The 12,887-nt window shown below is 42.1% G+C and overlaps 1 protein-coding gene across 1 annotated transcript; it reads right to left on the reverse strand.

Annotated features, from left to right (window-relative positions):
- Positions 1-7,703: 7,703 nt before the first annotated feature.
- On the reverse strand, positions 7,704-10,907 carry LOC103331772 (uncharacterized). The gene is made up of 3 exons (XM_089044074.1): positions 10,733-10,907; positions 9,298-9,534; positions 7,704-8,090 (listed from the first exon to the last, which is right to left on the reverse strand). Exons 1-3 carry the CDS (start codon positions 10,748-10,750, stop codon positions 8,043-8,045), a joined length of 303 nt encoding a protein of 100 aa, XP_088900200.1. The 5' UTR covers positions 10,751-10,907; the 3' UTR covers positions 7,704-8,042.
- Positions 10,908-12,887: the final 1,980 nt, after the last annotated feature.

A 12,887-nucleotide genomic window follows, 5' to 3' on the forward strand; every position in this document is an offset into this window, starting at 1 on the left:
AATTCCACCGGTTGGTATTCTAATACATGAGAAGGATCTGGCATGTATTTCCGGAGCATAGATACATGGAATACATCATGAACTTGAGACAGTTCTGGAGGTAAGGCTAGTCAGAAGCAACAGTCCACCGCTCCGTGATCTCATAGGGTCCAATGTAACGAGGGCTTAACTTCCCACGTTTCCCAAATCTCATCACACTCTTCCAAGGAGATAACTTTAGAAAGACCCAATCCCCAATCAAACTCAAGATCTTTGGACCGTTATCTGCATAACTCTTCTCGGTCTTGTGCAATCTTCAACTTCTCCTTTATCATCTTCACCTTCTCATTTGTTATTCTGATACTATCCACTTTTTCCAGTTTCTTGTCACCCACTTCATTCCAACAGATAGGAGTCCCTGCACTGCCTCCCATACAACGCCTCATAAGGAGCCATCCCAATACTCGAATGATAGCTGTTATTATAAGCAAACCCACCAAGGCAAGGTGAACATCCCATGCATCTTTAAATCAGTAACACACAGACTCAACATGTCCTCCGAGTCTGGATAGTCCTTTCCGATTGTCCATCGGTTTGTGGGTGAAAAAGTGAATTGCAATCTAGTACCCATAGCTTCTTGTAAACACCTCCAAAATCGAGAAGTGAACCTAGGATCCCTGTCCGATACGATGGACACAGGTGCTCCATGCAATCTGACAATCTCGTCCACAAAAAGTTTTGCTAACCTTGTCAAAGGATAGGTCTCCTTAATGGGTAGGAAATGAGCAGACTTGGTAAGTCTATCCACTATCACCCAAATTCCATCATGACCCTTTGAAGTACGTGGAAGCTTAAAAACAAAATCCATGGTAATACGCTCCCACTTCCATTCAGAATCGAAGTGGTTGCATGAGTTCCGATGGCTTCTGTCGCTCGCCTTCACTTGTTGACATATCAAACATCTGCTCACATATTTAGCAATGTCGATTAAACTCCATACTAAATTATCGATTAAACTCATTTCACATATTGGCTTGCGCCGGTGTTCTTCGATCAGGTTGAGGTTCAACGTTAGTGCTTCCTCGTTTGCCTTCGAGGCGAAGCTTTCCTTCGGTAAGAAGGCTCGCCAATCTCTACGGGGACAACAGCTTCCGATTCAAGGCGAGAAAAGGGGTGTCTCCGGTGGACGCTCGTAGGATGTCCGAATTGCCCATAGCCCTTCTAGAAGTTTCTCCGGCCAAGCACCCTTGGAGTTTTCGAGCAGCCGCTTCAGTAGTTTCTTAATGATCTTATTTATTTCTTCGACTTGGCCGCTTGATTAGGGGTGAGCGGGGAGGCGTAAGAACATGTTGATTTTGAGGAGAATGCAGAATCGCCTAAAGAGTTCCGAATCAAACCGTTTATCGTTGTCGTGATTATTGCGTAGGGATACCGAATCGCAGCAAATGTGAATCCAAATGAAGTCTTCCATTCTAGCTGCTATTATAGTTGCTAGGGCTTCAGCCTCTACCCATTTGGTGAAGTAGTCTATGTCAACCACAACATACTTGACTTGGCATTTCCCTTGTGGCATTGGACCAATCAAGTCCAGCCCCCATTGGGCGACAGGCCATGGGCTTACGATCAGCGTAGAGGCTCGACAAAGATGTGAGTTATGTTGTCGAAGCGTGGGGCATTTTTCGCACTTCTTTACAGGTATTCGTGATCCTCGATGCATAGTCGGCCAAGTAATATCCTTGCCGAAAGGCTTTATGCACCAGCAATCGGGATCCCGAGTGGTCACCACATACGCCACCATGAATCTCCCAAAGGACGTAGTCCCCCTATTCGGCGGTAAGGCATTTCAGATATTAAGTGTTGTAGCCGATCTTGTAGAGGACATCATTGATTACTGTATATCTTGCTGATCGGTACCGCAGCTTTTGGGCTTGAGACTTGTCGGAGTGTAGTGTACCGTTCGTTAAGAAAGCATAAATGGGAGACATCCACGTGTTTTCATACCGTACGGTACATACTTCGGAAGTTGTCGTGCTTGCTTGAGATAGGATCTCCACTGGCACCTTTCTACCAACTTTGTCATTGATTGCCGGTTAGTCGTGCAGGCATCGCATGACCTGCTTTTCATCCCGGGATCCGCCGAATTTCGTGAGGCCTCGAAATGCTTGAAGGAGTTGGTGCGTGGTTGATAAGTAGGTCGACATAGAGTCATCTATGGCTGCGAATCGCTGCTATCTAATTCACTATGAGCAAGAGTCACCGTGAATACTAATTTGTTTTGCGCCATGCTTTTGGCTAGCCAAAGGTCGCTAAAAGGGCTTCATATCCGCCGCGTTGTTGGAGGTTCGTTGAATCGAGGGCATATTCGACCTGGCCCCATCTCGAGTAGTTAACACCAGCATCACCCCACAACCTTGTCGATTTGCCAACCCGCCGACATGCAGTAATCTACACGGGACAAAGGGTCGAAGTGCTCTGCTCGCTGCCCTTGCCTCAGACGCATTTGAGCCACCGACTCGTGCTACCAAAGGTGTGAGCTCGAAAATGAAATCGCCCATTTGACTAATCGGCCTATACCCATTTGACCATTCTCCGCAGGCCTTGGCTTGAACTGTATGTCAAATTCTTCGAGCTCAATCGACCGAATGTTTCTAGTTTTTGTAGCACCTGCCGAAGAGGTTGGTTGGTTAAAACCACGATTTCATGTGCTTGGAAGTATGGGCGGAGCCTTCGAGCGGAGACAACAAAGGCTAGTGCTAGCTATTCCAAGGGAGGGAACCGAAGCTCTACGCTCTGTAGCGCTTTATTGACGTAGAAGATTTATAGCTCTGCTTTTCCGGCTTGCATATCAACACCGAAAGTTGACGACAGTGCTAGATACCGATAGATACAAAAATAGTACTTCCCCTAGGAGTGGTTTTGACAATAATGGTGCTCTACCCATGTAGTTCTTTAAGTCTTAAAATGCCTTATCGCATTCGACAGTCCACGCAATATGCTCTTTACCCCATTTGAAGGCTTCAAAGAATAGTACACACTTATTGGTAGCTTTGGAGATGAAGCGTGTTAGGTCAGCGACACGTCCGTAAGGCTCAATATCTTTTTGTGTCTTCGGCCTTGATTTTTTCAGATTTGCCTGATCCTCTCTCGACCGATCATGAACTCCGAGAAACTTTCTCAAGATACACCAAGGCGATTTCTGGGTTCAGCCTCATCCGTAATCCTTCAATATACCGAACATAAGGGCCAAATTGTGTAAGTGCTCCTCTGTCGTCCGGCATTTTACCAACATATCGTTGACGTACACTTCCATGATGTTGCTAATATGCTTGGCAAAGATTAGGTTAACGAGCCTTTGATATGTTGCCCCTGCATTCTTTAGGCCAAACGACATGACATTGTAGCAGTACAAACCCTGGTCAATGATGAATGTCGATGCTCGTTATCGGCAAGGTTCATGAATATCTAATTGTACCCGGAGTATGCGTCCATGAAGTTGAGCAATTCATGATCGGCGGTAGCGTCCATGAGCTGGTCGATCCGGGGCAACGGAAGCTATCCTTCGCATGCACTTTGTTCGGTCGTTATAGTCTTGGCACATTCGCCGCCGCCTTTCGCCTTCCGTACCATTACCGAAGTTTGCAAGCCGCATGGTATGTAGCTTCGATAAAGTCGATGGCTTTAGCTTGTCAACCTCGACGCATGGCTTCATACCATTCGACATCTTACGAACGGTGCTTTTGTCTTACAGTTTATAAGTCGGGAGACGCTGAGCTTATGATGATGACCTGTGGAGATGCCCGCATGTCATCATAAGACGAGGCAAAACCTCCGAATGATGCCTTAAGAACTCGGCGAATTACGCCGAGAGGTGGGGTGAGTGTGGTGCCGATTTTGACGCACCGATCAAGTTACTCTCGCTTAGCGCCACCGCTTTTAGCTCTTCTGCAGTGTGTTTGTGGCATCGGTCTTCTTCCTTGGGTCATCAATGGGTCCATCGCTCAAGTACCCTTGACAGACATGGTCTCCTTGGGGGTTTAGAAGCTACCGATTTTAGCGCCGTCTCCTCGAATACCGCGCCGTTGCATGTTGGGAACTTCATCGCAACATATAAGGGGATAGGTGCGCTTTGATTCAAGTGCTAGTGTTCTCCGCTCAATTATGACGCTATATGCCGCTAAGCAGCCAACGGCGAGAAATTGATCATAGGTCATCGCTGTGGGGATACGCCAAGGCGATAGCGATCGACATCGCTGATCCGTTGGACCAGCCTAGAGAAACTAAGCAAAGGTGTTATCTCGCCGATTTACCGCTATCTGCTATTCCCATGCCTCGGAAAGCTTCGCAAAATTACATTTACCGAACTTTCGATGTCGATCAACACTCGCCTACATCGTAGTCGCAATTTAAGCTCAAATGATCATCGGGTCATTATGGGGTTAAAGGATCCCTTTTTCTTCCTCTTCGAAAATGTGATGGGCTCCCATCCCACCTTCGAGACCTTGTTGTGCCGGGTTGACTTCTATGCCAAGACTTGAGGGTAGTGAGCGCCCGTATATTTCTTCATCGATCGCTACTCGCACCCGCAAGGTGGGCCTCGCGATGGTGCCTGATCATATTTCTCCGATTTACGCTCGAGATCGGCGCTATGGAGGTCTAGCAATGTATCGTCCATTTTTCCCTCCCGAATCAATCGCCGACAATTTTCTCAAAGCTTATGCAATCCTCCGTATATGGTCTATTGTGCTAGTGGTATCGTAGAATTTGCGATATCTTGATTGTCTGCCGGTCGGGCTTTCGTGATTAGGCTTTGGTATTATCTCGTGCTCGCTCATTAGAACAGCCTCATAAGTGGTATTCAACAAAGTGCAAACTTGCTAACCGTGGTAGGCATTTGGTAGGCGCCCGGTGGTCATTGAGACCGTATTTTCCCTTTCCTTTCTTTGAGTGTCCCCGCCAATTGTCACGGTTATCTTTCCGTGTGCCCTACCGAGATTCGCCGCCTCCTAGGGGCGCATGAGATTCCTCGCATGGGATAACTTCTCGGTTCCTTCGCCGAGCCAAAGGCTCGAACTTTGAGTTGAAATACTCGGCCTTGGTGGAATTGCCGCTTACTTCATCACGTCATAAGTGCGCCAGCTTGCTACGCACGAGTTAAAAGTGCGAAGACATGTAGGCCACTCTTAAAGGCACCGAGGTCGCCTGCCGCTCTGCTTCGAGACACCTCAAGTACTCATGATCAAACGTGCGATATTCTCTGTAGGGCTCATCTTCTCTCCGAACCGCACGATTATCGGCAGAATACGACGGTCCGGTCGATCATAAAGTGATTGAGGAAAATCTGTTTCAATTCATCAAAGGAATCTACCGCTCCGCCCAGCACGGTAGAACCAATTCAACGCCGCTCAGAAGGGAGGATGGGAACGGCAGTGCATTGCCCCTAGTCGTTGAGACCTTTGCATCCTACGACGGACCAAAGAGTGGAGATGTGTGAGGGGATCTTCTACTCCAGCAGAACGATATGCTAAGTGGCTGCACATCCTCTCCGCTTGGATTTCTTGATGTGTTCGTGAAGGGTCCTGGCTGAAGTTTTCCCAGCTAGGCTCTTAGGAGCGGATCCGATCATTTTCCATCTTCAACCCTCCAAAGATGAGTCGGATGACGGATCCTAGCCTTGGAATCTCTCGAACCATAGTCCTCTGAAGTTCTCCGTGGACTTGAAGGTCCGCCCTCGCTGGCGTTGCCGAATGGTAGGTAGATTCTTTGGTCTTGGAAAGGACATACTCATAGTCTCATTCGCGGTAGATTCTAAGCCCCGAACTTTCCGAATGGGTGATTTGTTCCCTAGAACTCTCATCCGTGAGTCCTTTAGGTGAGCATTGATCCTCGATCGAGATATCTGTTTTTCGGCTTCCGGCCGTTAATCCGATGGCGACAATCGATTACACCTTTTCGGTATGTGTGGTTGATCCTTGGGTGCGTAACTACCAACCGCTGGGAGGACACATGCATTGCCTTTGCCCCTTCTTTCTTTTCTTCACGACCGGGAGTCCGCAGCTCGGAAAGATTGGGTGGTTTGGATATTCTCGCGCATGTTGTTGATTGAGCAATCGCCTGGTTTCATCCACTTTGGACGAAAGAAGGTTGTTATGTTCTTGAGTTTAGCCATGTCCCGCCAAGAGAAGTGATTTGGGCCGTAAGCTCGGTGGTCCAGATCATGGGTGAATTGCCGAATGAGTGCAAGGGGCAGCGCAGGCTCGCTCCACTTTGCCTACCAACGGTAATCGCCTTCTACCAGAACGCTGGTACCGGCGGCCCCATGTGTTCTAGAGATAGTGAGTTGATTTAGATCGCTTCGCATAGACCGCCAAATTGTTGACACTCAAAAATGGTTCGGCAGCTTCTGAGGCCAACTTAGTGATGTTGGGCCTTCGATATGCTTTTGGGCCTCGGAGAGCACGGATCTGTAAAATAACACAAGCTTGGTAAGACCTTTAGGTACCGCAGGTACCGCTGAAGTCTCCGATGTTTAAATAAGTACGGGTTTTGGTAAGATTAAACTGACATATCAATAGGCATTATGCCGTAAGTTCAGTTACTCCATTTTGGGATAGTAGTCTTTTATAGGCCTTGGGAGGTGTGCATTTTGTAGAATTTCGATATGAGACTGTAGACGCCAATTGTGGGCCCGCCACATGTCCCGGAAAGGGTGTTGCCCTAATTGATGAATTGTAGGCATGGTGCCAAGGCTACCATGGTCGTTCAGTTTCGTCCATGTGTCTGGTCTTCATAGGCTGTTCATTTTCGTATAAACAGCTTTTATGTGAATTCTAGTGCTCTATATTTCACTCCTTGGAGCTATGTGAACTCAAATGCTGTATATAACTGTTAGGAATCGTAGGAGCTTCTATGTGAACTCAAGTGCTGTATATTTCTTGAGCAGAACTTCACTTCTTGGATCTGTGAATTTCGTATAGTAGTATAGTTGTGGAGGAAAACTTAACTCGCTTGAATCTGTTTGTGAATTGTTCATTTCAATGGACAGTTATTTGCTTACTTGAAATCTGTGTCTATTCTTATATTGGAAGAGATGAGCTCCTTGTCTTACTCAAACACTCCTTTACTTTATTTTATTTTATTTATTTTTAAAAAGGGATATACACTTTGTCTTCCAGCTTTATCGTGTCTTCTTTCTTCTCTGCGCGACCTTTTCTTGATTACGTATCCCGATCTTCTTCGTCTCTTGATGCGTTTAATTTGGGGCTTTTCTCTGTTCCATGTAATTTGCTACTTGGTCTTTTCTAACTCAAACGACCTCATCTTCTTCTGCGAATTATAATTGTAATTGACAGTCTGGTGCAGCCCCTTAGCATCTTTTACGTTTGAGATGACCTTACAATTGGCGATGGTCTTAGAAAGAAGCATTATCCACTTCTTAAAAGGATGAAATTTGCAAGAAAAAGTAGCCTATGCTTCATGTCTCTCTTCTCTTTTCCCATTTCCTTCTCTCCAAAATTCATAAATACATAAGTCGGATTGACTGCAAAGTGGAAACTTATATGATGGTTTTTTCCCTTGGTCGAAATACTTTCATATTGGGCATGGTTCACTCATGATGGTAAATGAACATTACCTCTCCAAATTAACCCAATGATGGTCATCATAGTTTCTTGACATCATTTATCTCTGTTCAGATTAAACCAATCCTTAAGCTAACTTTGAAACTCTTTAACAACTTCTATTTCTACTAATATGAAATAAATTTTTCAGGGTGACATTTTATACAACGTATAGAGACTACAGAGGGAGAAGCACCAAGGCATCTTGCATCATACATACATGCAAGGTTTTGTTAAAGAGGCCAAGGCAGCATTACATGATGCAGAGAGCAGAAACATGAGCAAAGAAAAATCAGAAACACTACTAATCACCAAATCCAACAACACAGAACAAATGAGGGGGTGGGGTTAGGAAAAATAACACCCATTCTCAAAGTAGAAAACATGAAACACATAACAAGGCCAAGGAGGTAAGTTAATCCCCTCAACATACAGTCTACTTGCTCATCAGGCTCTCACACAACAGTTGAAGTAGCTGAAGATGCTCCTTCGAGTCTGTTCCGAAAACAAACAAAAAACCAACAAACAATAAATCATACGATCTTGTTAACAAAACCAAATTAAAGATTAAAGTATATGACAAAGACAGTTCATGATCATGTAGCTGAGTCAAACCCATTCACCATCATGGGGCCCTTTCTTATATAAAAGTAATCCATAATTATTTAGACAACTAATCACTATGCTTTTTTTATAGGAAAAATGGTCCAAATGACATGATTAGGAACAATCAAACTGCTTATTGCATAAATGCCATAAGAAACATTCTTAAAATGATTCCTTTCTATTTCTTGTTGGTTGATGACCACATAAAATATATGTAAACCATTGGGAGAAAATGCAAATAGATCATGCATGTATCCTGTGTTTTCCCCCACCCTCTTCCAAACACACACAAACAAATGACATCTTCTCAAATTGACAGATAAATCCACAGTCAATACAATTATCCACCAATATTAAATTATATGGCCTAAATCAGCCGGTGCATGTGCACCATTTGGACTTGCGTATACATATCTAGGATCACTCATTAAATTCTTATTCCAGCATACAGAGGATATCTTTTTCTTTTTTATAGTTTAATTAAACACAACAGATTATTTTAATGGCCTGAAGCATCTCATGCATGTGGAACCACTTTTAAAATTAAATGTAACCTTAATAAATTCATAAAAACATTCTAAGTTATTTCTATATGTGCAACTATGTGAATTGTTCTCAAAGATAATCACCATAATGGGTATTCCCCAGGATTTTTCTGAATATATATAAAAATAAAAATAAACTTTCCTATTGGACTTTCTCAGACCCAAAAAGACATTTTGCATGTTTCATCAAGGATTTGGTCAATAGGCTTAGCTGATCCCTGAACTAGATGACTTGTATCCTTTATTCAAACCCCCAGGAAGAAAAAAAAAGTGATCCTTCCCTAAGTAATCCTCATGGGGCAAAAAATCTTTCAAGTATTAAATTTTGGACTCAGCTGCTTTAATAAAGGGTGGTCGATTTCACGATCCCCACCATCCCAACAGTGCTACCACATGCATGCCTCTGCCATAAATATTGTTCATAAGCCTACTCTCTCTTCATTTATAACTAGACCAACTACCACTTGTATAGTTGTATCATAATGCCATTTTATCACATTTAAATACCAAAATAAAAACTGAAAAGAAAGGCCATAAAAGGAATCTCTTACAGTGGGAGAGTGGTGCCTCTGATGGTAATGGGGGTGGTGGTCATTGTGGGGAGGTTCCACATTAGCTGTGTTTGTGGCAATGAGTTCTTCTTCATTTCCAAGACTGGCTCTGGACACATCTCTCTTGTTTTGCTTCCTCATTTCCCTTATTTTTGAGAAATCAAGAGAGTAGTCTGGGACTTGGCCCTTCTGATCCCAGTCCCCAAATTGGGGCACTGATAACCATGGGGCATTTTTCTGCATGAAGCAAAGTAGCAATAAATAAATAAAATGTAATTAGTTGCAATAAAGGAATCAACATTGCCAATTGAAAATTGCTTCTCTCCATCTTCAATGAGCTTAAACATTAACCATAGAACAAAACAATTTAGACCCACATACATTGGCCACAATTTTTACCATCCATCTATTAGAGATGAGAGAAAACAACCTATTTCAAAGGTAAATAATATGTAGGTTAAGGAGCAGATATGGGTTTAGTCAAGTTGACCCCACTGTACCCGAGTATGAATCTCACTTCCCGTAATTTAGATTGGATTATAGTAGAATATCATTTCTATAAAATAAAAAATATAAAAAAAACTCTCTGGGTTAAGGAAACACGAAAAGAAAGCACTCAATCAATAAATAGCAACCTACATGGATAGGATTAAATAATCTGTACGTTCAAACCCAAGTTATAATGAAGAGGTATGAAATAAACACTCATTAACTAGCCATTTCAGGGGCGTATTCAATTGTAACATGGTTGGTATAACCAGTTTTAAGATTCAAGCTTTGAAAAACTCAATCCCTGTATTTCATTCTGTTCTTTCAAAATGACAAATCACATAGTTGAATTGTATTTAAAAGACTCTAAGCTGATTGTGACAAACATTGAAATTCAAAACCCTCCAATTATATAAAAAAGGAGACAACTTTGACTGTTTATAAGCTTTGAAAACGGTAATCATTGCTTCTGTGGATGTCTCAGCAAAGGTCAAAAGACTCAGCAACAAAAAAAGCTGCTTTAAGTTTTCAAACTGGAATTAAGAGAAAGAAACAGATGGAAACTTGACCAATAAAATCATAATAATAGATCTAATTTTCTATGGAATTTCAAGCCAATGAACAAATTAAACAGAATTCACAACCCCCGTCCCCCACCTCTCCCAAAAAAATGTTTAAGCTCCGTTTGGTTACCCAGAAAACGCAGGAAAACAAAAGATACTATTTACAGAACAGATTTTGAACTCCACACTTGTCGTTTAGTCCAACAGAACCATTTACAAAATTCAAATAAAATTGCTAACTTGGGTTTCTTTCTTTCACCTTTCGCAACCAAAACAACCCAAACTTCCCTCACTTCCCTCACTTTGCCTCAGTTATTTTTTTCCCAGCAACCAAACAAACCAACCACAGCCAATAGAAGAAAAAAGAAGAAGAAGAGAATCACCTCCTTTCGATCCTCCATGAGATAAAGACTGGTCTCAGATCCTCAAAGAAACTTGCCCACCGTTATAATCACCAAGATAAATAAAATACAAAGATTCTACAGACTCTAGAGCTTTGGTGAGAGGGAAGGGAGACTCTCTGTTGCATCAAACTTTTACAGTATCATACACAGCACGGCAGACAAATAAGACATATGTGTATATATAAGAAGAGATTTATTATAATAGACCTCTTCTTTTTTAGTAATTACAGAAGTGCCACTCCTATGACGCGCTTTACTTACCTCTTTGGTTTGGCCTATCAATCCCTTTTGCTCGGGTGCCGCCTTGTCTGGCTTTGCTTTTGCAGGTTTTGGCCTTGGCTTAGCTGTATGTGCACTCTGTGGACACTTCATTTGTAACTTTCCTTGTTGGTCAGAATGCCTAGTCAACTTTCATGTTATCTGGCATACAAGCATCTTACGCGTGTCGTACGTGGCTTTCTTATCATTTTGGGCCCTAGATAAATCTAGTCCATGGGCTGCCCTAGACGATGAATGCGTAATTGGCATAAATTACATCTCGTGCCATTGGGTGTCAGCAAATAGGGCGGGCACGGTCCAATTCAATTCGTTTTACCCCAAAATTGAAAATCAAACCAAATAAATAATCAGTTTGATTTGGTTTAATTCGGTTTTGGTTCGGTCTCACATGTTGTATTAGGTTTTAGTTGTGCATTGATTTCAATTTTTTTTTTTTGGTTAGGCTTGTCTCATCATTACTTGAATTCAAAGAAAACCAACAATTAAAACAAATATATATTGTGGATAATGGTGTTGTAGGCATGTAAAATGGGTCGGGCCGATTAGGCTTGCCCTAATAGGCGTTCGCCCAAGCTCTACCTAATAGCAGGTTTGTTTAGCTCTAAGAGTTGTACGGGCTAGGTTGGGTCTCTATCTTCAATAAACTAAGTATTTTTGAGCTTATGGGCGGGCCAATGGGCTCGGCCTATATGGCCTTATCAAATGCGCCAATTTTTTTAAAACATTATTGGCTTATATTTTTAACATGAAATTAAATTTACCTCTCATAATTGTTAACTTTAATATAAATAAATAAAATTAATTTTAATTATATTAAAATAGTGGACAATTATGATTTATGAGATTAAACAACTTTTTTTATTTCATTCAAACTGAGGTTTGGCCCGATTTTAATTTTGGTCACTGCACTTTTAATTTTTCGATTTTGGTCATCACATTTTGCATTGTTAACAAATCAAGTTCAATTGGGAATTTTGTCAGTTAAGACGCTTGTGGTGAGTACGTGCAGGGGTATTATTGCCCTTTCATCTCAGCCCCTGAATCAAAACATGATTCTCGCGCATTTCTCCCGAAAACAATTTTAGGGTTCGGGATTGGGGGAAAAGGCGGGTCGATTTTGAGGTTTAGCGTACGATTCAGATTCGCAAGTAAGAAGCATACAATTTTGGAATATTTGGGGTTTGAATTGGGTTTGATTCAGCTCTGTTGCTATCGGGGACTTTCGTGAAGAAGCAAACATGGTGAATTCCAAAGGTGTGGACCCAAAGAAAGCTCCAATTCATCCAAGTGAGTTTCTGAGTTAATATACGAATTTATTGTTGTTGTGACGTTGGTTTATTGTTGTTTTTGGTGTGTTGTGGTAGTATTTTATATGCATTCATCACATGTGAAATGGACTGAGCATGGTGGATGAATAGTGTAAGGTGGAAAAAAGATCTTGCTTGTAGAGAGGGTTGTCTGGTAGTGCTTTAGGAATATAATTTGGATGTTTTTAAATTCTTTTTTTGTCAAAATATAATATGTCCGCTATTGTTAACTATATGCCAAAAAAGTAAATTTTTTTCAGATGATTGACACTTTATTATGGAGTTAAGATATGTTGGTAAATTCATGAACAATGGGAAGGATTATGAGGGAGGCACAATAGATGTTTATGATAATATTGATCCAGATAGGTTTTCTACAATAGAATTAAGGGATATTATGAAGCAAAGTGGGATTCAAAATTGCAGAGGATTTTATTACACTTTTGTTGGTAAGGGAGTCCATGAAGGGGTATTAGGTTGAATTCAGATGCTGAAATTTTAGATATGTTATCTATCATCTGTATCAATCTGCATATTGTGGTATATGT

The sequence above is a fragment of the Prunus mume genome, linkage group LG1, assembly GCF_029339155.1.
Source record: "Prunus mume cultivar Tortuosa linkage group LG1, ASM2933915v1, whole genome shotgun sequence".
In the NCBI taxonomy this organism is placed as follows: Eukaryota; Viridiplantae; Streptophyta; class Magnoliopsida; order Rosales; family Rosaceae; genus Prunus; species Prunus mume.

Excerpts from the sequence above, each read along its gene's own strand:
- LOC103331772 (XM_089044074.1), bottom strand. Across the intron at positions 8,091-9,297 it reads AGAGGCACCACTCTCCCACT|ACTCGAAGGAGCATCTTCAG; the intron begins GTAAGAGATTCC and ends TTTTCGGAACAG.